General features: G+C 49.7%; 3 protein-coding genes across 6 annotated transcripts; 2 read left to right on the top strand and 1 right to left on the bottom strand.

The window, feature by feature from the left end:
- Window positions 1-559: 559 nt before the first annotated feature.
- Window positions 560-4,187, bottom strand: SMIM3 (small integral membrane protein 3). Of its 3 annotated transcripts, none has more exons than XM_054841473.1 (2): window positions 4,068-4,187; window positions 560-1,584 (listed from the first exon to the last, which is right to left on the bottom strand). In XM_054841473.1, the coding sequence occupies exon 2, from the start codon at window positions 1,581-1,583 to the stop codon at window positions 1,404-1,406; it is 180 nt and encodes a 59-aa protein (XP_054697448.1). In that variant the 5' UTR covers window position 1,584; window positions 4,068-4,187; the 3' UTR covers window positions 560-1,403. The 3 variants fall into 3 exon arrangements, with proteins under 3 accessions (XP_054697448.1, XP_054697447.1, XP_054697446.1); XM_054841472.1 differs by lacking the exon at window positions 4,068-4,187 and adding an exon at window positions 2,244-3,021; XM_054841471.1 differs by lacking the exon at window positions 4,068-4,187 and adding an exon at window positions 1,896-2,136.
- On the top strand, window positions 3,623-17,306 carry DCTN4 (dynactin subunit 4). 2 transcript variants are annotated; one of them, XM_054841468.1, is made up of 14 exons: window positions 3,623-4,166; window positions 5,816-5,886; window positions 6,314-6,492; window positions 7,378-7,421; window positions 8,175-8,282; window positions 8,866-8,886; window positions 9,834-9,907; window positions 10,262-10,374; window positions 11,714-11,823; window positions 12,848-12,921; window positions 13,360-13,414; window positions 13,882-13,989; window positions 14,390-14,487; window positions 15,216-17,306. In XM_054841468.1, the coding sequence occupies exons 1-14, from the start codon at window positions 4,032-4,034 to the stop codon at window positions 15,427-15,429; spliced, it is 1,404 nt and encodes a 467-aa protein (XP_054697443.1). In that variant the 5' UTR covers window positions 3,623-4,031; the 3' UTR covers window positions 15,430-17,306. The 2 variants fall into 2 exon arrangements, with proteins under 2 accessions (XP_054697443.1, XP_054697444.1); XM_054841469.1 differs by lacking the exon at window positions 8,866-8,886 and having other exon boundaries at window positions 3,625-4,166.
- A 107-nt stretch (window positions 17,307-17,413) lies between these two features.
- Window positions 17,414-25,142, top strand: RBM22 (RNA binding motif protein 22). The gene is made up of 11 exons (XM_054841470.1): window positions 17,414-17,745; window positions 18,459-18,512; window positions 19,456-19,485; window positions 20,538-20,670; window positions 20,928-21,028; window positions 21,191-21,363; window positions 21,938-22,138; window positions 22,646-22,810; window positions 23,240-23,328; window positions 23,868-23,999; window positions 24,698-25,142. The coding sequence occupies exons 1-11, from the start codon at window positions 17,692-17,694 to the stop codon at window positions 24,826-24,828; spliced, it is 1,263 nt and encodes a 420-aa protein (XP_054697445.1). The 5' UTR covers window positions 17,414-17,691; the 3' UTR covers window positions 24,829-25,142.
- Window positions 25,143-26,280: the final 1,138 nt, after the last annotated feature.

Raw genomic sequence — 26,280 nt, 5'->3', positions numbered from 1 at the left:
GGCAGTCGTGGATCAAGCTACACAGGGATGGGACGCAGGGTTTCCAACACTGCAGGGCTGGTTACTCTTTACAGCAGAGAAAACGGGATTTAAACAATTCCCACCAGCATCACCGTAGCGTTTCCCCACATCCCTGCCTGATTCATCTCATTAGTCTTGACCTTTCTTGCCGTGAGTCACCAAGACGCCATTTTGGCCCCAGGACTCCCGCCACATGCCAGAGCCTGGCACAGGGCTCCGCGTGAGGCTGGTAAGGGGGGAGCAATGCTGGTCGCCCGAGTGGGAGAAAAGTTGCCATTGCCAGAAAGTCCCCAGGGATCCTTCCCGCTTGCTGTCTGATGGTTACTGCTGCTATCGCAGCCAGATTTGGGGCTGCATGTCCAGAGCATGGGGCCGGACTGGCAGCGTGCCTCCTGTGCGGCTGTGGCCAGCGGGCTCAAAGGCCGGGCAAGAAGCCGGGGGACCTTGAGCCAAGGCGGTGCAGGAGGTCAGCATGGGAAGGGTTTCGGGAGAGACTGCAAAGTATCTTGGATCCTGTGGACAGAGCCACACGACACACTTACACGAATAAAGTCCATTTATTTCATAGCAAAGGGCAATCTAAGAGCTTACATGGTCCCTACCACTGTCTGGGCACGAACTCCTCTGCTCCCCCCACTTTGCCTGCCCAGGCGAGGGGCATGCAGCCTCACCCACCGGGGCCGGTGCACTGGGCGAACAGTGAGGGCCCTCACCATCGGCAGGAGCACTGAGCACAGCTGGCATGCAGGCAGGCAGGCAGGAGCTGCCCACACTCCTCTGCTCCACAAGACCCAGAGGAACTGAGCACCCCATAGGGTGACAGCAGACATATGATAGAGGAGAAGCCAGTGCCAGCTGCACACCTGCTGTGCAGCCAGGACAGGCTCTGTCACCAATGCTTTTAGCCAAGTCTCTGAATGCACAACCAGAAGCCACATCCATCTTGCTTTGCCCCTGCTTTCCCAACCACCCCAACAGGCGGGACTCCAACAAAGAAATAACTTTGCCAGGCATTTCCACTCCTTGCTGCTTGCCTGGGAGGAGACAGGGTTGCCAGTGAAAGTGAGACCAGCCTGCCTGCCTCATGGGAGCAAGTTGTTTCTAGTTGAACACATCCGTGAAGTCATACGTCTTCCCACTGGTGCCCAGGCCACCATCTCCCCAACAGTCCTCGTGAGCTCGGTGGGTAAATAGGAGGCAGTGGGTTCACCTGATGAGAGCCAGGTACAGGGGCAGGTGTCCGGGTGCTGGCTCACCCTGGCTCCTGCCCGTCTCTCCCCAGCTCTCGAGGTCCCCCATTGGGCTCTGCAGGGTCCCTGGCACAGGGTCTCACAGTCATGGCCCCCTGCCCAGCAAGCTGGCTGTCCCTCGTCGTCTCCGCCTCACACAATGCCATTGCGTGTGGGGTGAGTCCGTACGCGGTAGATGATGACAGCAGTGGCAGGGCAGAGCACCAGGGCCGTCATGACAAGGATGGTGGCCAGGATGATCAAGACGATGACCCAGATGTCCAGGATATGCTTGGGGAGGGCAGCAGGACCTGCGGAGTCAGGGAAGTCCATCCTGCAAAGGGAGAGGCAGAGGGGTGATGGGGCAGCCCCCTCCGTCCCTCCCACAGCCAGAACCCCCCCCATCACTCTGAGCACCCCACTGCTCTCTCCAGAAAAATCCCTGCGGCCACATCCAGCCTTGGCCTCAGGCTCCTTTGAGAGCAAAGGGCTTCAGTAATGGCTCCTTCCAGAAGCCCCAGGATTTATTGCGTGCTTTGATGCAGCTGGATAAAAGCCCAGGGAAAAACTTCCCTGTTAATTACTACCGTTGTTAAAGGAGCTGATAAAGCAAAACCACAACCCGGCATCCTGCTGGTCACTCACGAGTGGGTCATCGGGTGGGGAAACGGCGGGACCAGGGCAGCCAGAGCCCCCTCACTTCGGGGGAGCCTCACACCTCCCGCCCCCCACTCCCGCGGTGCCTCCTGCTGAGTCACGGAATTAATGGGTTAATTAGCAGCCAGGCTCGGGGCTGAGGGGCCGGGCACCCCTCCATGGGTCCCGCAGCTGCCCTCCGCCGGGCCGGGATCCGGCGGCCGGGCAGCCGAGTGACACGACCGAGAGCACCGGGCTGAGCCCTCGTGCCGCCCGCAGCCGCCCTAGGCAGCCCGGGGGGAGGAACGAGCCAGCCCGCCCGCCCTCGGCCCCCCTGCCCGCCCTGCACCCCCCTACCTGCGGCGCTGCCTGGCCCCAGCTCCGGCGAGAAGCGGCGGCGGCGGCAGGATCCCCGGCGGGGGAGGGAGCCTGAGCCTCAGCCTGGCCCCGCCCGGGCCGGCCCGCGGGGGGCGGCAGGGGAGAGGAGCGGGAGGGAGAGGAGGGGAAGGGGAAGGGAGGGAGGACGGGCAGAAGTTTGGGTTTTTCTGCTGCAGGATGAAGCAAGACCATGCGCCAGCTCATCCCCCCCCCAGGACGAGGTCCCACCGGGGGAGACCACCTGGAGCCAAACCCGAAGGTCTCGGGTGCCAGGGAAGTGCCATGGGGTTATTTCACAGCATAACATCTTAATGAAGGGCTTTGCCCCTGCCCCGTTTCCCCCCACCTCGCCAAGAGCAGGGCTCACATGCACCCATTTGCCTTCGAGGCCCTGGGCATGAGGAAAAAGCAAAGCCCCAGCAGCAAGGTGCCAGCCAGCACTCCCCTGGGCTTCGGGCAGGAATGATTTACAGAGACATGGGCAGGCAGCATCTCTAGGGAGGCGGCAGACCTCAGCCCGCCAGCTGGGAACAGCATTTCTGCTGCCTGGTGGAATATTCTGCTCCATCAGCAATGCTGGTGGGCAAAGCCAGCAGCAGCTATTCCCAGCTGGCCCCAGGAAGCAAGGTGGGATGCTCTGATTGTCCTGCTGGGACACAAGCCTGGTGTCACCCGCAGCAGAACCCACACACTGCGCCCTTCACCTCTGCCTTTCCTGGAGAAATCTGCCGGATTCCCGGTGGTGGAAACCACCACCATGTGCTCTCAGACACCCCTGGCCTCTGGATACGCAGCTCCCCGCTCCCCCCCAGAGTGGCACACAGGCAGCCGGTGGGCAGCCTTCTCCCTGCCCCCCCAACAGCGTGTCCCCCGACAGCTGCTGCTGTCGGATAAAAAGCACGTGGTGTTTTTATCACGGGTGGCGTCAGATCCTCGCAGGCAGGGGTTTCCTCTGGAACCACACAGGCAAGTGGCAGGCAGAGGCCCATGAGCTGACGCCAGGAGCTGCATGGGGACAGACGTATCAGGGAATGACACCCCAAGCCAGACCACAACCGACACTTAGGTGGCGTGCCTAGAACAAACCGGAGGTGGTTTGCTGATGCAAGCTCTGCCTTCTGAACGCACAGCGCAGCGTGCAGAGACCTCACGCTTTCTCTGCTGATCCCACGACACGGGGCTATTTGTTGTTGTTGTGGTTTGCCATGATCCGTCTTAGCGACCGTGAGAATAAAGAGGAACCACACCTCTGGGGTATAAAGTCTGTCACCTCGTGGGTTTGGAAGGGAACGTGGGCAAGCGAAGCGAGCGTGAACAAAGGCTCGGGGAAAGGAAACGGTCAGAGCGCAGGAGAACGCGTTACAACAGCTCTGGGACGCGTGCAGCAGCCGGGCTGGCCTCAGCCCCAGTGCCCCCCTCCCAGCCCAGAGGGCCGGGGGAACACACGGCCGCGCTGTGACCCAGCGTGCAGCCTCGCACGCGGCCGCGGGGGCGAGCCAGGACCCGGCTGCGGACAGAGCCGCGGCACGGCTGCTCCCCCTCCCCGCCACGGGCGGCGCACGGGTCCTACGGCGGCCCAGGGACGGCCCCGCACCGCGGGCGGCACCGCCGGAGCGCGCCCTGCGCCGCCCGGACCCGCCGCTGACAGAGCGGCCGCGGCACGCCGCAGCCACCGCCCCGTCCCGCACGGGTCACGTGGGCGGCGCCGTGACGTCCAGCGGTGACGTATGACGGCGACGGCGCGGCGGCTGTCGCCCCCCTCCCAAGATGGCGTCGCTGCTGCAGTCGGAGCGGGTGCTGTACCTGGTGCGCGGCGAGAAGGAGATGCGGGCGCCGCTGTCGCAGCTGTACTTCTGCCGGTACTGCAGCGAGCTTCGCTCCCTGGAGTGCGTCTCGCATGAGGTAACGGCGGCCCGGCCGCGCCCGTAGCCCGGGTGGGAGGAGGCGGGACGGGACGTTGCCCTTTCAGCGCGCAGCGATTGGGCGGGTTTCCTGCCGCTCACTCGTCGTCTGCTATGCCATTGGTTGGTGGCGTGGCTAAGGGGTGGGCACAACGATACCTTCATGGAGAGGGGTGATTGGCAGCGCATGAGGGAAGGGGCAGTGCCTTGCATTGGATTGGCTCTGCACTCCTGTCCGTCGGTGGAGCTCGGGCTGTGATTGGCTGAGGCATGCTCACACGGGGTGGGCACCCCCACATAGGGCCTGGCTGGGTGGGAGCGGCCCTTTCACGAAGCCCGGCCGGGTCCGCAGGCCCCCCCTCTCCCCTCCGTGAGGCCCGGCCGGGGGATACAGGGACCCCCCACCTCTCCGTGGGGCCTGGCTGGGTCCGCAGGGACCCCCACCCCCCCCCACCCCCCCCCAGCGGGCCCGGCCGGGGTGGGGCAGGGACACCCGCCGACCCACACCCCTCCGCGGGGCCCGGCCGGGGGCTCCCGCACCGCTCCCGGGCTGGGGCTGTCTCACAGGGGCAGAGCTGCCCTCGGGCGGCCCCCAGGGCTTGCCCAGATGTGCTGGATGTGGTTCAGCACTTTGTGTCAAAGCAACAAGAGCCGTGCCTTCTGGCAAGGGGCATGCTGAGGCCGGAGAGCATCGGACTTGTTTTAAGAATTAAGTCGGGGTTGACAGTGTATGGTGTGAGTTTATTTCCACCTGGACGAGCTTTTTCCCCACGTTATACAGTGGGATTTCTGCTGTGGAGGGTTTGTTCTTTGTCTGGGAGCCTTTGTAGGTTGTCATCCGTCTGGGGCAATAGTCTGCTGGTGCGTGGGGGCCTGGCAGGAGCACCGGCACGAGCCCCGGTCCTGAGGCTGCTCGTGTGTGTTCTTAGGTCATTGTAATAAAATTGGTAAAATTGATTTTGTGGAAGTCTGAGGGCATTAAGAAATTACAGTATATTAGAAAAGCCTTAAAAGAATGACTGTGCAACCCAGCTCTCAGACATTGAGAAATGTCAAAGCCTCTGAAGAGTAGAAAATAGATTTGTCACCAGGCGATATCCGTCATGAAGTCTCTATAGCGTGATGAATGCAGTCATTGTGCATTTCCATGTTTAACGACGAGTTTGTTTTTCTCTTCAAGAATGGGCCCCCTTCTTGCTGCTGTTGTTTTAATTAGCAAAATTGGTTTGTGGCAGCAGACAGATACAAAACATTTTCTGAAATGCATGGATTTCTGACCAGTGTAAGTACAAATGAATTTAGATATAAACGAAAACAGCACGCTAAAGCCTGCTGTTAAAGCTGAAAAATTAAATTCTGGTAACCTCAGAAGGTCAATGCCCAGCTGTCCTTTCCCATTTACTAGTCAGAGTAGGTTAATCTATCCTGACTTAAGAAACCTTCTGAGTTACATTATTAAAGATAAAAATTTGGCTAAGATGGGCTAAGATTTCAGATATCAAAACATGTCTCAAGTCTTCACTGCCTTCACCCATCCCTTGCCAGACACGAAGCCTTGTTAAATTGTGCGGCAGGGTTTCACGCTGCTGCCAGCATGCTGTCTAGACAAATGCGTGCCAGGAAGTGTGATGTGACCGTCTTGTTCATCAGGTGGACTCTCACTACTGCCCCAGCTGCCTGGAAAACATGCCTTCAGCAGAAGCCAAGCTGAAAAAGAATAGGTAAGGTCGCTTTGGTTTTTTTTCATCAAGACTTCCTATTTTGAGCAGTTCCTTCCTTAATCAACACTTGGCCAGCTGTATCTGAAACACTCTTCAAAAATTACCTTGCTTCTTGTTACCTTTTAGTCAATTTTGGGGAATAAGTGTCTTTTCCTTAATGTATCATGTGCTCTTCATGTTCTAGTTTTTTTTGATGACCTGCTCTCACAACACAAAGGGTTTTTCTAAGTATTTCTCACTGTTGTCATTCTTATGTTGACTCCGAACCCCTCTTGTTTCTGTTGATGGCTCTATTGCCCTTTTTCCCTAATGCTGTTGCATAGGATGAGAAGGTCTGTTGCTTTAATCTCGATTTGCTCGTTGAGAGTATTTTCCTTGGCCTGGGATCCTTGTCAGAGCACTGTCTTACAGATTTTCCTCTTTACAGGTGTGCTAACTGCTTTGACTGTCCCTGCTGCATGCACACCCTTTCCACCCGGGCCACGAGCATTCCTGCTCCGCTCCCTGATGACCCAGCCAAGACTACCATGAAGAAGGCGTATTACTTGGCCTGTGGATTTTGCCGCTGGACTTCCCGGGATGTAGGCATGGCAGACAAGTCTGTTGGTAAGTGACAGAAAACTGAGTAACAGCAGGAGCTGTATGTGTTTTGAAAGTAACAGATAATCAAATTAGTTTCTGGCCGTAAAATATATGTAATACCTGCCCAGGTTTTGAGTCACAGTTGGAAACTCACAGGAAAATAGTTTGTTGCTAAAGTCTCATCTGAAGAGCTGAGTTAGTGGAACATGTGACCCACTTCCATGCTCCTGTTACCTGACTAGTGAGAAAGCTCTCAAACAAGAGCATTGGCGCACTCTCCTCTCAGTTGAGATCTTGTTTGTGTACCTTTGAAGCTGCTCAGTCTGGCGGTGTAAACATCTAATTTATTTTCTGTCACTTAAGTTCACTTAGGCTTATTCCAGAGTTGCTAGTCAGTGTTTGAACTTGGTTTTTCTCTTCACAACAGCACTGGAACAAAGCTTTCATCTACTTCTTGGTGTGTAAGACATGTAGAAAATACCTGTCGGGCTCCAGAAATGGGGCCGATTAGACCAAGCAGATCCTCTGATTTCCAGTGTTGATGTGACTGAAGACTGGGACCTGAAGATGCAGGGATGTGGGCAGCCACTAATAGACTGTTCTTGTAAACTCATGTACCTGCTGCTAAAGTGCCTCCTAGGTGCTGTCCTGAGTATCTCTCAAACAGCACTTGTTTAAAAACACAGCGTAAAAGCCGGTGAAGCGCCTTCAGCCCAAACCTGCCCATGAAAAGCTTTCAGAGGTGTGTGTTTGTACAGGCATGAACTTAAAGAATTGCAATGGTAAGTGTAGCAAAAATAGGGAATGTCATATTTCATGAGTTAAATGAGATAGTTGGGTGCTAGATGTGATTTCTGTGTGGAGTTTGGAAATCTCCTGAGGACGTTGTTTTTTCCCTTTCTCGTGCAGCTAGTGGTGGCTGGCAGGAGCCGGAGAATCCTCATACACAGAGGGTGAGTGAAGGGAGAGGCCATGCTTGGGCTGAGACACGTCAGCTAGAAAGAGCTGTTAGAGGTGCCAGGCCCTCTCAATCACTTTTTCTGCATCTATATAATTCTTTAGATACCAGTTCCAGTTCCTAGTCTCCACCTTGCCTGAATTCAATGGAAGGAAGGCCTCTTAGAGGCTCTCCCATGGATGTTGCAGGATAAAATCTTCTTTTCTGAAGAAACTCATTTGCAAACATCATGTCTAATAGTGCTGTTAACACGACACCAATGAATATGCTGCGTATGTATGTGAACAAAAGCTGTTTTCTGACCCAGAGAATGTCTAGGATCTGGAAAACAGACCTGCACCTTTACTACCCTTCCCTGTCACCAGTTAGGGCTCTGCGCTAAACATGATCAGCCTCGGGCCGGGGGGGAAAGATGCTGTTTGCTCCACTAATCCAAATTGCTCGTTTTCGGCCACGTGACATTACTCTGTCCAGTCATAGCAAATGAATGAACAAAGTCTCAGATGCCTAATTGCAGAATGAGAATTGGACACTGCTGTCCGATAGCCGTCGTTCCCAAAGGAGGGTCAGTTTGTCACAGTGTGGGTTAAGACACATAGGCTTCTTTAATGTATATCTTTCAAAATACAGCTGGTGCTAGGGACAGAGTGAAACAAGTAGCAGGAACCCCAGCTTGTTCACAAACAAATACTGCAGCTAGTCTGGCATTTGTTCCCCATTCACTGGGTGTCCCTTTTCATCCCTCCAGATTAACAAACTGGTTGAGTACTACCAGCAGCTGGCTCAGAAAGAGAAGATCGAGCGAGACCGGAAGAAGCTGGTGCGACGCCGAAACTACATGCCTCTGGCCTTTTCGGTGAGCTGGGAGCACTGTGGTCTCGGAGCAGAAGTGATACACAACAGCCTCAGCTTCAAAGATTAGATAGTTGGTAGCATGATAGGGCTGCTCAGTTGTTTTTTTTTATTGAGAACAACATGAAGAAAATGTGCTAGGGCACTTGGGTTTCTTTACAGACAAGTAGTTTTACGCCCATTATTGTGTATTACATTGCCTCTCTCTCTGATAATGCCAGGGTTTATACTTGCCATGCAAAGGAATATGTTATTCAGCAGTGAAATGCAACGCATCCTCAGTCACGAGACCAGCGGTAGCTCTTCCTCAGGAGAGTTGCATACCACAGCTCAGTAACAGTCACATCAGGATTGTCTGGCACTTTTCTGCATGAAGTCTCAACTGAAATTAGTGTTAAGACTTGGTTGTAGGCTGAATGACTTGTTTATTGTAACCGGCAGGTAAATGCTTATTTTGTTTAGCTGGGTGACTCTGCATATGCTTGCTACTTCTCAATTAACTGTGCTTGCTCTGTGCCCTTGCTTGTGTCTTATGGCTGCATTTTTTGTCTCCGTTGCTACCTGCTGCTATTTTGGGGGCTCCACAGCAACACACTATACACGTAGTGGTAAGTCTTTTCACAGTTTCTGCTGGTGTTAAAGCTCTCATGGTACCAACTGAAAGGCAGTAACAGATCCTACTCTTCACCTTGCCTCAGGGCCTCTGACTCGGATGTGCCTACAACAAATGCAGGTGGAGACTAACTAGTTACAGGGTAACATTTGTTTAAATAAATAAATAAATAAATAAATAAATTTTTGTTAGTTTACAAACAGGGCAGTCTTTGGGTAAGTAACATACACTTGAAAAGCAGTCCTTCACGAAGCTTAGCTGAGACACAGCTGTCTGTCTGCCTGAGGCACTAACCTTAGTCTTCTGATCCTTGAAAAATCGCCAGGGTAGGCTGATGCTCAGATTTCTCATTTGATGAGAACTCAGGTTTTCAGTCCTGCCCAGAAGGAAAATTTCTGCCTCCGAGCACCCTGTGTACAATTCAGCTATAGAAAGCTGAGTAGCAGCTTGGCTATTCCTGCCAATTGGTGGTGCCTGGTGAGAGAGACCTGTAGGTAACGGAGGCTTGTAAAAGGCTGAACCTTCCAGCTGTTTCTGGTAGTGCTACAGAGCATTTCAGGTGGATGCATACCCATGTGGACCCAGTTCTTTTGGCAGTTGAGCTCTCATTCTGCGCTCCTTGACATGGAATTGCTCTGAAGAGAAGATCAAGGGAAAATGTGTCAGTAGTGAAGGCTGGTGATTTAAGGAAAGAGCAAAAGCTTTATGAGCAGTAGCCACATCTGTCTCTCCCCGTCTGCAATGCAGTGGTAATTGTTTTCTCCTTACTAACAGTTTGAGCAGAAAAAAAAATTTTGGGAAGCATCAAATACCTTTCCCTTTTTGCTTTCCTTTGCTTGTCTCCCTATGCTTGCCATGCAGCTCAAAGGATGAGTTTGCACTAGGTCTTTCTGTCCTGGCAGGAAGCAGACCTGAAGCTGACAGTTCCTTTTTCCCTTGTAGGACAAATACGGCCTTGGAACCAGGCTTCAACGCCAGAGGCCCGGAGCACCGATCAGTGCCCTCGCTGGACTCTCGTGAGTCTCAGGGTTGGGGTTACCTTTGCGGGAAGGATAGGAGGTGTAGGCAAGAGAGCAAGAAAGCAACTGCTGGAAGAAGATGAACTGTATTAGCAGATAGCAGGGAAATGAGCTTTCTTCTTTGGAGCGTTAGAGAGGTGTCAAATCCTCAGGCATCTCTGTGCAGCAGCTCCAGATGTTTTGCTTTCTCCTAATAGAAACAAGCAACTGCTCACCTCCTTGTGTGGCTACTATTGTCTTGTAATCTCAGCTCTCGCTGCTTTCTGTGTTGTAACACAGTTACTGCTGTTGCTGTCTGTCAGAGCACATGTGCCGTGTTTTATGACCGAGTTGTCCCTCACTTTGTTTCAGGCTAAAAGAAGGAGAGGACCAGAAGGAGATCAAGATTGAGCCAGCTGATGCAGTGGAAGAAGTGGAACCTCTTCCTGAGGATTACTACACAAGACCAATCAATCTGACAGAAGGTAACACCTTAATTTTCTGTTGCTTTTTGGCCTTATATTTTATAATATGGGCAGTGCCTGGAAACTTGTCAGTGGGGTTCCTAATGGCCTGGGGTTTTAGTAATTTTTATGCTGGGATTGAAATGGTGGGAAACTTGTGACTTTTTGAATGGTAACTTTGAGTGCAGCTCAGCTTCATGTTGTACATGAAAAGCTCAAAGCCAAATACATCAGGCCTCTTAATGCTTGTTTCATTTCTTTTCTTGCTGACCTTAATTTCTCTGCATGTGGAGTGTCAACTTTTGGATGGAGAAAAGAGCTGACGTCCTTTTTCAAATAATAGTAGGAAATAAGGAAGTAGCTGAGCTGCTGGGGAGTTGGAACCTTAACCTGTTAAGTAACAATTGCGCATTACTTTGACATCAGTTTGGAACAGCTTGTGTACACTTGCCAGTTATTTAGCTGGCTCATGATTTAATCAGCAAATATTGTAAATTGGTCAGTGAAACTTAGGAGCAAATGGGATAAAACAGCAGGTACAGGAAGCAATGTGGACTTTCTGATGAGGTGGCTTTAAGCAGACAGATGTTCTCGCTAGTCCTGCAGGCCTACAAAGTCCGACAATATTAATTAATTCATGAAAGATTTATGGAAAGGGCTAGATCATCTTGCTCTCTTTTTCTCATGAGACTGTCAGCATTGTGAGAGTATGATCCTGGTAAAGATGACAACTTCCATGATTCCGTGCAGAGAGGGAAAGGCTGCCAGGTGGCTTGTTGCCTGTTAGACACTGGGAACAGTGAGGAGCCTGGTTTTTGGGAGAAACCCATGAGAATTTGGCTGCTGGAGTTCCTTGCCTCGGGAACTATGTGGTCGCTAATTCTATGCAGGAGTCCGAGTTATGCAAACTCCTTGCCGAGAAGCTGTATATTGTACTTGTGCAGCACCCAGCTGTGAGGGTAACAAAGCTATGAAAACTGATTTGCTCTTGGGAGGGGGAAAGAACTTATTTTCTAGATGATTACAAAATTCTGTTTCCACCCCAGCTGAGCTCTGAATAGAAATCAGTGTCCCGTGTTTCTCCTGGGCTGGCCCTGACGTTGCTCTGATGTTACTGTGCCCAGTCAGAGCAGCCCTTTGTACAACTCTTACCTTCCATTCATTCTCTGCTAGAAGCAGTGATGCTTGCCAGTGGCTTTTGAATTATTGGGTGCAGGTGAAATTAAGTTTCTTAAAAATTGTAGCATGTCTGCATACAGTGTGTGGCATACTTGCTCTTAGGCCAGTGCATGTGTACAATCTAGCTCAAGTTTCGGTGCCCGAGATGTTAAATTGGTCTTGCTTTCTCTTGCGCACCCAGTGACGACTCTGCGTCAGCGTCTGCTGCAGCCTGACTTCCAGCCAATCTGTGCTTCCCAGCTCTACCCACGTCATAAGCACCTCCTGATCAAACGCTCGCTGCGCTGTCGGGTAGGGAATTAAATATAAAAAAGCATTTTTCCTAAGCTCATGGAACTTGGTTTGTGAGAAATGGGCTGCGTATTTCTTTTCAAAAGAAACTGCTCAAATGCTTCTGGTTGTTGAAAGTTGTCGACCAAATTACTGGTAACGACACTAGGAGAGGCCGTCGCATCTCTGATGTGATGAAGATTGTGAAGGGGGGCCAACATTGTCAAAGATGCATAAAGATACAAAGGTGGGTTTGTGTAAGGGTCTGTGTGTTCTACCTAGCCAAGGAATCAGAGAAGGCTGCCAGCAGGGTCAGAATTAAAAAATTTCTGCTATTACTAAAGACAAAAATCAAGTCAGCAAACAAAATATTAGTCAGAGGCAGTGCAGAATACTGAAGATGCCCTTAGAGTGGAGGCAGAAAGAGGATTATTTCAGAGAAGAAGAGCAAAGAGCTGGGAAGCGAAGACAGGCAAGAATTAAATCCAGGTTCTGCTGCTGGCTTGCTACGTGGTCTTCAAAAAGCTGCTCACTTTCTCAGTGAAGCAGGAATATTTATCTAGTTCCCAGAGTAATAGAGCAATATTCTTCTAAGTATTTAAGATGCAGAATGCTTTGCAAAGGCAGGATATTTTCTCGGAAATAAGCAATGTCAGACTGAGCCTGTATTTGAAGAGTAGCCTATGAGGAGATCAGGCTTGAGTTCCAGCTGTTTGGGTTTTTTTAATGGATTCTGGACCATAAACCAAAGGGCTTCCAGGCATTTGCGCCTTCTTCCTGCTGCAGCCAGCGAGTGTCCAAGTGGTTTTAGGCCTGGTTCCAAATGTTGTGTTTCTGAGATTGCACTGATAGGGCTGGATATGACATTTTCAGAGTATCGGTAGCTTGACACAGCTATGGCTACACGCGCCCAGGGTGGTTTTTACATGTGCTGTGCTAGAGGCCGGTAATGTCCTGGCTAGTGGCACAGTGCTTGCAGCTCTGATTCTTCAGTCTGTGACTGGACACTGCCTTTTGGTGCTGACTGAAATATCTTTCTGTCTAGAAATGTGAACATAACCTGAGCAAACCAGAATTCAATCCAACATCTATCAAATTCAAGATCCAGCTGGTTGCTGTGTAAGTAAGAAAATGGGGATTGGGGGGAACAACCGCCTATCCATGCTTAGTTAATGCCTTCTATTTTAATTTCTTTTGTACTCTTGATTTGGCCTCTTGTATGGTTGTGTCATCTCTTAGGATGGTGTAATCACCTTTTTAAATATATTTAGCTTATCTGTAATAGGTTTGCTTCCTGATCTACTAAAAAGTTTGCAGAAGATTTTAGTAGTTTGAAAAAGGCACTGCATGCTGTGCCAGCTCCACACAGTAGCAGGAGTTTGTAGGAGTAGGCTCATATAGCAAAAGGGCACTTCATTTTTCATTTTAATGTAAGCTAAGCTGTAATAGCATTGAATGAGTCAGATGGATGTCTGTGAATACATCCTTCCACTTCAAGAGGTAGGTTACAGGCAGCAACACAGTCCATGGTGGTCATTTGCTTTGTTCTCGTTGTAGTAACTATATCCCTGAAGTGAGGATCATGTCTATTCCCAACCTGCGCTACATGAAGGTCGGTACTATTTTTCCAGAAATGTCTTGGGGTGAGACACAGCTGGGAGGTGTGAAGGTGGGGTCTTTTTGGAAGATGACATGGTGTGATGATTGCTTCCCGAGGGCTTTGCTCATTCCATTTAGAAAGAGTGTGGGGTTTAAGGGAGCGATCAGAATAACTTGTCACACTGCATGAGTAGATTACCATGCAGTGCAACCTCTGGCATCACAAGCACACATCAATATCTGAAGAATAAAAAGTGTGGAGTTGAGATCTTACCTGGATTCGAAAGATGTGTATTTCTTATATTAAGAAAGAGTGCTGCATGGGATTGTGCCTTTCTTAAGGACTGGCTGTTAACTATCCATTCCTTGAGCGTATGTGATGCAATTTTGGAAGGTTTTGGTCAGTCACAGAAGATGGAAGTGCTAACAATAACAATTAATTTGAGAGTAATTGCTTCTTGAATTCCTGAATCTCCCCAGGAGAGCCAAGTCCTTCTGACTCTCACCAATCCAGTGGAGAACATCACACATGTCACACTGCTGGAGTGTGAGGAGGGAGACCCTGACAACATCAACAGCACTGCCAAGGTATTGTACCCTCCTGCTGTGCGAGCCCAAGCCTCTTCCAAAGCTTTCCACTCCCATTTATCCTTCCACAGGTCACACTTCTCATATGTCCTTCGGTCCCTGCTGACTCTATTGCATTTTCCTCCTTGGAGCTTAAATGACCGTCACCAATGTAAACATCAGATCATAAAGTGTTGTGAAATTGCGTCTCTTCATTGAGATCCAGAACCCAGGGGAGAAATACATGATTTCATTGGTAGAGCAGTAACCAGGTGGTACTGGAGAGGAAGGAAGCCAAGGATGAATCACTTTTCTGTTAAACTGTAGTAAAGCAACCCTCAGAAGGGGAGGGCTCTCTCCTGCTCGCAGCATATGTGGTGATCAGTGCTGAAAGGCTTCTTCTCTTTGTGCTCCATTTCAGGTGGCGGTTCCTCCCAAGGAGCTTATTCTGGCTGGCAAAGATGCTGCAGCAGAATACGATGAGCTGGCAGAGCCTCAAGACTTCCAGGATGACCCTGAGTGAGTGTCGTTTGTTCTGTGGGGATCCTGTCCCTTAAATACTTGGCACTTCAACCAATTAACTCACTCTCCTCTCTGTCTTCAGACATGTTTTGGGTTTTTTTTTGCAGGTTTTCTTGGGGGGGCGCGGTGGTTTTTTGGGAAGGTCAGAGATCAGCAACACAAATCTTTCTGCTTGTGGTTTGTCTGTTCAGGAGACATTTGTTCCCTTTGAGGCAAGGTATGCTGTTAGAGCAGTTGGGTTATAGGTGGTGATACTAATTCTGTCCAGGAATACTCTGTGTAACCCTTTCCTTTGCAAGCAGGGGCTTCACGGTAGCGGCGAGAACTACACAGTTGGGTGTGCGACAGAGTTGCCTCCAGCCTTCAAAATACATTCCACAGCCTCTTACAGAACAACTTGAGCTGTATTCTGTGGCCCTTCCCCGTTGCCCAGCTGGGTCCATAACTCCCTTAGCCAAAGCAGGCACATTCTGTTTGATGGCTGTGCCAGCAGCTGTCGGCATAAAGCGGGGTACCCACGTTCTGATGGTGAGGCAGGAGGGGCTGTGGGCCCCACCCCCCAAAAAGAGCAGCGGGGAGTAAGCTAGAAACCAGGGCGGCTGTTCTAGCAGGGTGTATTCAGCCATAAACTGAGCATCTTTGTTACGTGATGTTGGAATAAATCTCTCAGAACAATTGTTTGAGAACTTGGCTGACCCAGCGTTCTTTTGTTTTCTGCCTTGCAGTGTTATTGCCTTCAGAAAAGCCAATAAGGTAGGAGTTTTCATCAAGGTCACCCCACAGAAAGAAGAGGGCGAAGTGACCGTGAGTTTCAAGATGAAGCACGAGTTTAAAAACCTCGCTGCTCCAATCCGGCCCAGCGAGGAGGGCGATCATCCCTCTGAGGTCATCTGGCTCACCCATCATGTGGAGCTCAGCCTCGGTCCAGTGCTCCCATAAACGCTCCCGATGCTTGCACCCCGACGGCTGGCCGCAGGACGGACTGTCACAGTGAAGAAAGCACCCGGTGAAACGTTCCGTGAGAGCTCCTTTGTGATGTGTGGCTGTGTGCCACGGGCCCCAGCCGGGTCGTGACAGGTGGCTGAGGGTGCCGTGGTTTGGGATGGTTTGTTCTCTCTCCTCTTGTTGTAGTGCCCACTAACTGCCGCTCTGCTTCCCCACACCGCCACAGGCTAGTTTAACTTGCAGCACATGTTTCAGCACGGAGAAAGATCTTGCTTTCTCTAGATTTGCACTAGACCTGGCTGAATTTGGTTTTATCAACAGAAAAGAACCCGTATTGTTTTTTCTTCATGTCAGCCCCCAAACCTGATGTTACCTACTCGATAGTGAAGAAATTTTTTCACACAGAGCTATGCCCTTCCCGAACAAACGTTTCAGGAGGCGGGTGCGTCTGCTGCGTTACTGGCAGCAGCATGACACTTTCTTTCCTTGGTTTTCTGCTTCTTCCTCGTAGGATACCTCAGCTGTGGGGGACTGGGACATACAACCCAACCCCTCTGGCATATGTAGCTTGCTTAGCCAAGGTGATAGATCTGTTTTCATGCAGGAAATGATCGGTTTGCCTTTAAACTCCCAACGTAGTGTACTGTAGTGTTGATGGATTTGACTGGCAACCAAGCCTGCTGTCAGCCTGCTGCGTTGCAGGTGGATGTGGTAGCATGATGCGCTTGCGAGCTGGGAATTCGGGTGCTGGTACAGCTCTTGACTGGGGCAGGGGTGCTGCGGAGAGGCTGCCTGGCTGTCTTCAGGTCAATAAATGTGTGTTAGCAGGGGTAGCAATCAGAGTATGAAACTGGGAGAGTTATGATTAGGTGTGGTATACGTTAAACTACAGAGGCTGTTTGAGTTCATACTCTGTCTTTTTCCAGTTGAGGGGGGGTGGGAGGGAGGTTTAAAGGTGGACAGACAGACAGTTACACGTTAACTAGCATACGCTGTACCATGAGGTAATTTATCTGGGGTGTAATTTGGCTGTAGTCCAAGCTAAGACCACTAATTAAGAGCAGCGTATCCAGGATACTGAATTACCAGTAACGGCAGTAGCTTAGTGCGAGGGAGATTTCGGTTGCGTTCCCAATTCAAACACTGACCTTCATTAAACATTTCTGATGGGCTTTGCTGTGCTGAGAAAGGCTTGAACGCCCACCAGGCACGGCCGTGCTGCTCCAGACGCTCGTGCCGTGGGTCTGCTAGCCCGGAGCTGCAGATCCCCTGCATGGCAGGGTGGGACGGGGCTGCCTGCTCTCTGTGCAGCACCCGAAAACATCTCCCGTGGCGTGAGAACCCTGCCTTGGCGTGCCCGGGGGACAGGCGCGCCGTACGGCATCCTGCAGCGTGTCTTGGCGAGGCATTGCCTTTACAACTTCGCGTAGGTTACGCACGGATGTCCAGCATGAGTTTAAGACTTGTAGTCCGTAGTTAATGTGTAGTGCTAGCGCCTGCTGCGGCTTTACCTGCCCAGATAACAAAACACTTAACCTTCGGCCCTGACGCCTCCTCTCCCGTAGCCGACACGGCCGCTACGCTCGCTGTGGAAAAGCGCCGTGGGGGCCAGCTGCCGCCCGGGTCCTGCGGGGCCGGGCCTGCTCCTCAGCGCTCGGTTTCCCGCTGAACACGGAGAGGCGCGTTGATTTACGGTGTTGTGAGCGGTGTCGGCGGCTCGGTGAGTTGTTCCCCTCCCGTAGGTGCCCGCAGCGGCGGGCACGGTGTCGGCGTGTCCCTGCGCTCCCGCTGCCCCCTTCCCCACAGGCGGCTGTTGCCTTACTGCTTGACGTCGTGTAGTGACCTTCAATAAAGCAAACGTGGCTCTCGGATTCTTTGCGCTGGTTCTTACGCGGCGGTTCGTTAGAAAATGATAATTATTTAAAAAACAAAGCACGCCCACCCCACCCTATCCCCCGCCCCGTTCCCCATGGTGTCGCCCCCGCTCCCCCCGCTCCCTTGTTCGGGGTGGTTTCGCCCGCCCCTCCAGCCGCGCTCTATGGTTTCCCTGTGCCTAGAGCGGCCCCCGCCTTCGCGGCGCGCTGCTGACCTCACCGTCTCGCCTGGCTCTTCTCTTCCCCCGCACGTTGCTAGCGGAAGTGGTGTCACTTCCGGCTCCCGCCGCCTGCCGGGATCGAGGCGGAGCGGCGCGGGGACTTCCGGCGGCTGAGGGGACCGGACCAGAGCGGAGCGGAGCGCAGCGGGGGCCCCGCCGCCATGTCGACATCGCTGGGCTCCAACACCTACAACCGGCAGAACTGGGAGGACGCGGTGAGCCCGGGGGGTGGGGGGGGGAAGCGGGCCGGGCCGTGACCGGCGGGGCCTTCCGCCGCTGGGAGGGGCACGGCCGTGGGGTGAGGGGTGCGCGGTGAGGCGGCCCTCGGGGCTGGCGGCGGGCAGCGCGGGGCCCTGCCCCGGGGAGCTGCCTCCCTGCGGCCCTCCCGTGCGGGAAGGGGCTGCCGCGTTACCCGGGCAGCGCTGGCTGGCAAACGGGCCGTGCTGCTCTGGGCGGCCCTTCCCGCTGCCTGCCTGCCGGGGCTTGGGGTGTCTGGTCGCCGGCGAGGTGTCCCGGCAGCTGGGAGGGCTGAGCTGGGCCCGTCGTGTGCCCGTGGCCGCGTTCCTTCGAGTGAGGCCTTTTCCAGGTGGGCTCAGCGCAGACAATAGGTGCTGGGGGGGGTTGGTGGCGGCATCTGCTGCAGTCGGGTCGCTGAGGAGTTCAGAGCTAAGAATATGCTTTTTGTTTGTTTGTTCTGAGTTTCCCTTCAAACTGAGGTAGCTACCAGATCATGATTCTTTACAGTATGGGCGTTGGGTCATGGCTTGCAGCTCTCCCAGTGACTCTTTTGAAGGAGTCTTTTTTGCATCTTTCTCACAGTCTGACTAGTTTTAGCCCAGTTACATTGCTACAGAGAATACTTTGAATGCTGCTGTGATGATAGAGTTTGTTGCAAATTCCTGATTGTCCTTCTTCTCGCTCAATTCAGGACTTCCCTATTCTGTGCCAGACATGTCTTGGAGAAAACCCGTATATTCGAATGGTACGTGCCTGTTTGACAGACCAGCCCTTTCCTCTGTGTTGGCTCTGGAACTGCTGGGTTTTGGGGACTAAAGTAAGCCTGACTAACAGGAGGAGATGCTGAGGTGTGTTTGCACCCTAATTAGTTGGTTCTGCACAACAGGATTTGGTTCCGGCCATTGTTAGCGTGTGATGTCATAGCATTAGGTATACGATTTAAGAATAAATCAGTCAAAAAGGAGACCAAGATGATCTAGTCCAATGTCTAGAGTGCAGGAAATACTAGAAATTAAAGCTTTGGAACTGGAAAATTGTGTGACATGGAGAACCGTGAGCTGCTGAAATATTAAATAGCTTAGCATGATTTCTAAAATGTGAAGAATATGCACCTGTAAAATAAATTAAAACTGTCTTACAAAGGCTGCCTGGTGGTAACTTAAATCCTTGTTTGTTTACCTTGTTTTCTTCCGCACAGGATGAGTCTGTCATTTCATGTTGCTTTTCTCTGTGCTCAGTCCGGTTGCCTGTGACCTACATTTGCGTTATCTTTCCTTCACATTTCTATCCCACTAAGTTTGCTGAGATAGATTATGATATTTTTTTGAAACATACCCCTCCTGCTGGTATAGATGATATTTCAAAACCTGCTTACTTCATGTGACATCATCTTTGCTGAAAAATAGCTATTCATATTCCATTTGATTTTTCTCTTTCATTGGTACATGAGGTGGGATTTAAAATACTGTGTTTTAATGAATGTTTCTAAACCAAAACTGGATTGAGAGATTTCTGGGATTTTTTTGGTCCTGTTGACCTGCCAAGATGTAAGCCCAAAACATAGGGGTGAGTGAATCTAAATGCAGCATAACTGGGGGAAAAAAAAAATCACTGTGCTATATTATCAATGATGTATTTTATGTTGAATTAATGATATTTAATGTTTTCTCTTTTTTATTGTATTTCAGACCAAAGAAAAATATGGAAAAGAATGCAAGGTATGTTTGTTCTTTTGAAGGAAGAACCTTTAAATTGGCACACACCTAGGAATAATACATTTTAGTGTTAAAAAACCTGTCAACTTCAGAAAAGCACTTATCTGGTTTAATAACTTAAAATGTTTATCTAACTACATACATTTTCAGGTCAGTCTACCACGCGCTTTGTTAGACAAAGTCAGTTAGTCTTAAAATAGTAAAATTATTGAAGATTGTTCTCGACAGACTTAAGATTTCCTCATGTTTATCAGAATTAGGTTTTTTGAATATTGTTGTACTATACTTGAAGGTATTTCAGCATTTTAACTTATCTCGTATTTTCTCTTGCACGTTTGTTTTTACTCCTAAGTGGTGCACAAATAACTGGAGTTTAGGTTTAGCTGCAAATATGTTATTCGTGGGTAGGTAGTGATTTGTGTTAGCTGTCTAAGAAATAAGCCACCTTTGTTTCTGAGAGTGCAAGAAATGCTTGGTTCTGTCTTGACTGAGGGAAATTAAAGAGATTTTTTGCCCCTTTTATCAATTGTCATCTGAGGTTGGAAGAAGATATGTTGTGAAATCTCGCTTCCCTTCCTCAAACCATACATACAGCAGAAACAGATGCATCGTTCCACCAGATAAGATAGAGAGCAGTAATCGTATTCGAGACCAAAAGTCTCATAACCTCTCACTGGGTTTGCTGCTCTGCTGGTAACTGATTTACAAGCAATTGATAATTTGTCTCCAGTAGCTCTATACTGACATCACCTGGAACGAAGGAGAGTTTCTTTTTCCTTTGAATAGATCTGCTCTCAACATTTGGGTTATTGTAATAAATCAAAAAAAATGACAGAAGAAGATTTTAGGAAGGTTTTTTTTCTTGCTGTTGAAGTCAGGCACCAACTAGAAACAAATATTTCTTGAGGTCTGAATCTTAGCACTAAGATGAAGAAGTTGTATTTATGCTTTACAGAAATTAGATGTGTTTGGACTTTAAGTTTCCGTGCAAGAACCAGAATGGTAACTTCCTTGCTGTGCGATAGTGACACAAGTGTCGACATTCTGTCTTTCAGATTTGTGCCAGGCCTTTCACAGTGTTTCGCTGGTGCCCTGGTGTTCGTATGCGTTTCAAGAAAACAGAAGTGTGTCAGACATGCAGCAAGCTGAAGAACGTCTGTCAAACTTGTCTGCTTGACCTGGAATATGGTGTGTACCAAAAAATGTAAACTAAGGGAAGAAGTTGGTCTGCTTGCCTCTGAAATGAAAGTTCTGTCTCTGGACAGCCTTTGAGAAGAACAAGTCTTGATGATCACACCTCTTCTGAGGTTCAGCGGCAGTGTGGTATACCTGAGCAGTAGATAAGTTAGTTATCTCTGGCTAATGCAGGTTGCAGTAACTGTTGCTGCTCTTTCAGCTTGTGCTTCATATGGATTTGTTGGGGTTTTTTGTTTGTTTCATTCTAGGTTTGCCTATTCAAGTCCGGGATGCAGGACTCTCCCTTAAGGATGAGATGCCTAAGTCTGATGTCAATAAAGAGTACTACACCCAGAACATGGAACGAGAGGTGAGAAAGCGTAGTTCTGACCATGCCGTCTGTGTGTGGAGTGGATGTGTATAGGGGAGGAATGACCTAGCTTATCTTAAAACCACTTACTTGTTCTGATTCTGTGCATTAGTTTTCAGTGGTGATATATACATAGTTATTTGTGTTTTAACTACTATTTAGATATCCAATTCTGATGGCACTAGACCAGTTGGTGCACTAGGAAAAGCTACTTCTACCAGCGACATGCTGCTGAAGCTGGCTCGGACCACTCCTTACTATAAACGTAATCGTCCTCACATCTGTTCCTTCTGGGTGAAAGGAGAATGCAAGAGAGGAGAGGAGTGTCCCTACAGGTACAGATGCAGCTTAAACAGTTGATGTGTTCACTGCAGTCAGATACGGCTCCCCTGGGGGTTCGAAGAACGGGAAATGCTGCAGTGGACAGGAGATGCCACACTGTGGTTGGGGTCAGCGTGAAACTGGCAGTCAGTTGGCACACAGAGACAGTGAATGAATCTTTGTTGTGGCGAGTTTGTTTGCGTGGAATTAGCTCTGTAGCCTTGTAGTGTTTTGCCGGAGCAGTGACTGCAGCTCTTCTCTTGCGTAGTTCATTTTTTCCCCTCGTGGCGTCAGTCCCCTCAATCGGAGATCTTTGTATTTGAACAAGAGGCCATTTGAAATCCAGCTCTTGTATTTTGTAGCGCTGAATGCTGAGCTGTCAGAAGTGCCATTCATTCAGAACTTGAGGCAGTCCTGGCTGCAATTTAAATTCTTGGGGCTTTTTGTTCCATTTCCGCATATTTACGTGAACAGGGTTAAGCATATGAGTGACCAGAGGCCTTTAGAAGGGAAGGTAACGTTTATAGTCATTTTACTCTGATACAGCTGTGACTGGTGTTAAGAATTGCTTTGTTTGCTGAACCTTAGACACGAGAAACCTACAGATCCAGACGATCCTCTGGCTGATCAGAACATCAAAGATCGTTACTATGGAATTAATGATCCTGTGGCCGATAAACTTCTGAAACGAGCATCAACCATGCCTCGCCTAGACCCCCCTGATGACAAGACCATTACTACGCTGTATGTTGGAGGGCTTGGAGATACCATCACTGAATCGGATCTCAGGTGTGTTGGTGAATTCGTATCGCCCTTGCCTTTTGATTTGATGCATCTTGAAGTGCGGAAATCTCTCTTGCAAGGAAAAAAATAAATAGATCTGGTTTTCAGTTTTCCTTAATGGGGAACTGGATGGTGGGCAAGTGCAGAGGAGTGCCAGCTTGTTGGAGAACATATAAACAGGCACATTTCAAATGCTTTGATTAAAATTTCTCTCTTTAAAGATGAGTCATCCTTCTGAGCTGCTGGGGATACTGTGTTACACTTTTTACAAGAAAGTCCCCTAGCTTCTCTCTAGGGAGCTGCTGAGAAAAGCTGCTGCAGAGTTTTTATTGCTCCCTAATTACACAGAGGGGCAAGAGACTTGACTTCTAATGATTACTTTGAACTGGTGATGGAGAAAAGAAGGGATCTGAGCATATCTGCCTCCGCATGTGATGAGATCCTACTCTGCTACGTACCCTGCGGCTAGGAGGAGTGGCGTTTCATAATTGTTTTTTTTTTCCCCACACACAGAAATCACTTTTACCAGTTTGGGGAGATTCGGACAATAACCGTAGTGCAGAGGCAACAGTGTGCTTTCATCCAGTTTGCCACCCGGCAAGCTGCAGAAGTGGCTGCTGAGAAATCCTTCAACAAACTCATTGTCAATGGTCGCAGGCTCAATGTCAAATGGGGAAGGTGAGTGTGATGGGAGGAAGCCTTGTGGGTGCTGCCACAGGGTTCTTCATTCAGTTTATGCAGTCTTGATGAGCAGGATTGGATATTAAGTTGGAGTAGATACTGAGTTGGTAAATATTTGGGGTCCTATTATGGTTTGTTCTCCTTTCAGCAGTGGGATCTGGGTTGGAGAGGACACAAATTGCACAAATTGTGTAAGGAGGTTCCTGATTGAGGGTTATGGATCAGTTTCTGTAGTTTTGCTTCTAATCCGACCATTGTAAACACTGTTTGCACACTTTGTGCCAGCTGTCTCTGATATTCTGTGAATTTTTCATTTTTGGCCTGAAGCAATGGATCTAGATTAGATAATGTAAAACTACTGTGGTGTGAATATCTGCTTATCCTGCCTTTCCTCATCCTTGCCCTAAAATGTTTGTCTGCTTTTAGGTCCCAGGCAGCAAGAGGAAAAGAAAAGGACAAGGAAGGTACTACAGAATCTGGGATAAAGCTGGAGCCAGTTCCAGGACTTCCCGGAGGTGAGGGACTTGTCTTTATCTCTGAAACACTTAATGCTGACCTGCTTCCATGATTGAGGCTGGTGTTAAACCTCTGAGAGCAGTAACAGAGTTCAGGAGGGTAGAGGCACTGGTGAGCCCAGGGCAGGCAGTCACAGTAATTTTGCAGTGTTTCCAACTAGGATGGGAAGCGAGCTTTGTCTAGAAGCAAATTCTTGATTAAAAGAAAGTTCTTTATGTGATGAGTGAAAACTTAAAGCTGATTTAAAGTTACTTAGGTCCAAGATACTGGCAACCCACGCTTTTCAAGGCTTGGTTAACGTTTTCCTAATCCACTGAGTGTTGTATGATGGAAAAAGCAAAGCTGTTTTCAGGTGAAGAAAAGTGGTGACTGTTGCGGAGTTTTAGTGCAGTCCTGCTTCTCACTCCGGTTCATACGTGCAGTAGTAGTGGCAGTTTGCCCTTGTGGAAGAACTGATTGTACCTCCTCTCTGAAGGCAGGTACCTCTGCATATCTTGACGGAGAGATTTTCCATAACCACCGTGTACTTTTTTTGCAGCTCTCCCCCCTCCTCCAGCTGCAGAAGAAGAGGCTTCTGCAAATTACTTCAACCTACCTCCAAGTGGCCCTCCAGCCGTGGTTAACATTGCCTTGCCACCTCCCCCGGGCATTGCTCCACCACCACCTCCAGGTATTTGTGTTTCCCCTTTAAGTGGGGATATCTAACTTAGTGTTTGACCATCTAGTCCTCCTTGCTTGGCTGCGCTGTAGCACTGATGTGTGCCCTAAGTTGATTTTCCTCATCCCTGATCATGCAGTGTAAACTGATGATCTAAAATGAGCTGTCAGCACAGTTTAATTAAACTGAGCTGCCTGATGTGGTATGTGTTCACTTGCAAATTCTCAGGCGTGTCAGAGATCCCTGTTACTGGTACTGGGACCTACTCAATGCTTTTGCTGGCTGTGTAAATGCCACGTTAACCTCAGCTTCAAAGACTGATTCTACAGCTGGTTGAATGCCAGCCTGTGTTTGGCTGTGAGTATGTATCTATCCAGAGACCCTTTTTTTAATGGGATGTCAGACTCTTGTGGATGTGTTTGCTTTGCTCCACAGTTGAGCAGAAAGCATTTAGATTGGCATTACAGGCACCTGTTCCATTCCCCCACCAGCTTTTATCTGTGAGTGAGGATGTGTGTTGGGTACGGATTGCCCCCGGTTGTGCTGGAAAGAGGGAAAGGAGTTTGGGGATTTGAGGAATTGTGGGAGATGCACACCTTTCTAAGGCACAGCTGTAAGCCAGCTGTTCTCTGTCGGTTGTTGCAAACGGCAGTACGCCTGCATTGGTTGTGCTGTTGCTTTGTCTGAACCTGACAACTTTGTTTCTGCAGGTTTTGGACCACACATGTTCCACGCGATGGGGCCGCCGCCTCCCTTCATGAGAGCCCCGGGCCCCATTCACTACCCATCTCAGGATCCCCAGAGGATGGGTGCCCACGCAGGAAAGCACAGCAGCCCCTAGCATGTCGTGCCACCCTCATCGACTAAGTAAATGCTATTTTCTAGTTACCATGGTAGCGCCATATGTTGAGCTATGGGTGAGCTAGAGAAGCCTTATTTCCCTGCTTGCAGACGCTGGGCAAGCTGAGCTCCGTGTCTCCACTAGCTAATTGGATCGTCGATATGTCTCAGATCTTTCATTTAGTGTTGGGGGGGGCGGGGGGCAGACAGAGGGGCTGTTAGGGGTCTGTGGATCAGGTGTACCAGAATTACTGTGCTATCTGTGTATCCTGTTTGCACACTTTTGAAATAAACTTCTGGAAAAACAAAACCAAACCCTTTTTCAAGCCCATTGATATCCTCAGTCTGAACACTATTGACTATTTAAATGTGACCAGAGACTCTTCTCTATGTTAGGTAATTAAGGACGACTTATTCTAATGTGATATTAAACCAGGACTGGATAAGAGCTGAAAAACAAGCTTGTCAGATGTACCAAACCCATGGCTTTGTCTTACTATTGTGACAGAATTTTCCTCCCTCCTTTTTCCTGATGTCTTTCTTTAAAACAAACAAACCAAAACAAAACCTTTTTTGATGCATCACTTGTAATCATGCATGTCCTGAGCAAGATAAGCATTAGCCAGAGAGGTTGGAGTCTCCTTCTCTGGAGATATTCATACCCCGCCTGGACGCAATCCTGTGCAACCTGCTCTAGGTGATCCTGTTCTAGCAGGGAGGTTGGATGATCTCCAGAGGTCCCTTCCACCCCCCACCGCTCTGTGATTCTGTTACGCGAGCAGTCCCCGGGTAGCGCAGGCGTGATGTGGAGCGAGGAGTTAGCAGTTGCCTGTTTTAGCCTGGCAAAGGCCCCTTTGGTGGCCCCCGGAGGCCGGGCTTGTGTTGCCGACAGCTGCAGGGGGAGGACATGGTGCAGCTGCAAGCTTGTCCTGGGTATATTTGGAGCATGATTGGGGCTTTCGAGGCCTGTGGATATACAGTCTCCTTAAACTGAGATGCTTTGATAAGACATGAAACTTTTCTTTCTGTGCTCCAACTAGAGTGTTTGTGCAGGTGCAGCTGTGTCCTGCATGGAGCCTGCTGTAGAATAAGATGTATGTACGTGTGGCTGGAGGATTTTAAGTTTATCTGTGTGTCAGCTGATTTTAACGTAATGGATCTGTGGACATCTTTCTGTAAAGCGAAACATGATAGGACCTGTTCTGAAGCCTCATTTGCTTGTTTAAAAAAAAAAGCATTAAAATATTTGATTTTTTTTCAATGCTTTGCTTAGACCCTGCTTCCTGGAGCTCAGTGTCTGAGGACTTTGATTTTTATTTGGCTGCCGCCAAAGCCAAGATGCAGAGCGGGCAATGACAGTGTGTGCAATATGAGTTCCACGTGCTGTCCCTGTGCCGTGCCATGGGGTCCCACCGATGCTGCCAGCCCTGCCAGGCTGTTGGAGGTGGCATAG

The sequence above is a fragment of the Grus americana genome, chromosome 14, assembly GCF_028858705.1.
Source record: "Grus americana isolate bGruAme1 chromosome 14, bGruAme1.mat, whole genome shotgun sequence".
Classification (NCBI taxonomy): Eukaryota; Metazoa; Chordata; class Aves; order Gruiformes; family Gruidae; genus Grus; species Grus americana.
This window is presented reverse-complemented; position numbering and strand designations above follow the sequence as displayed.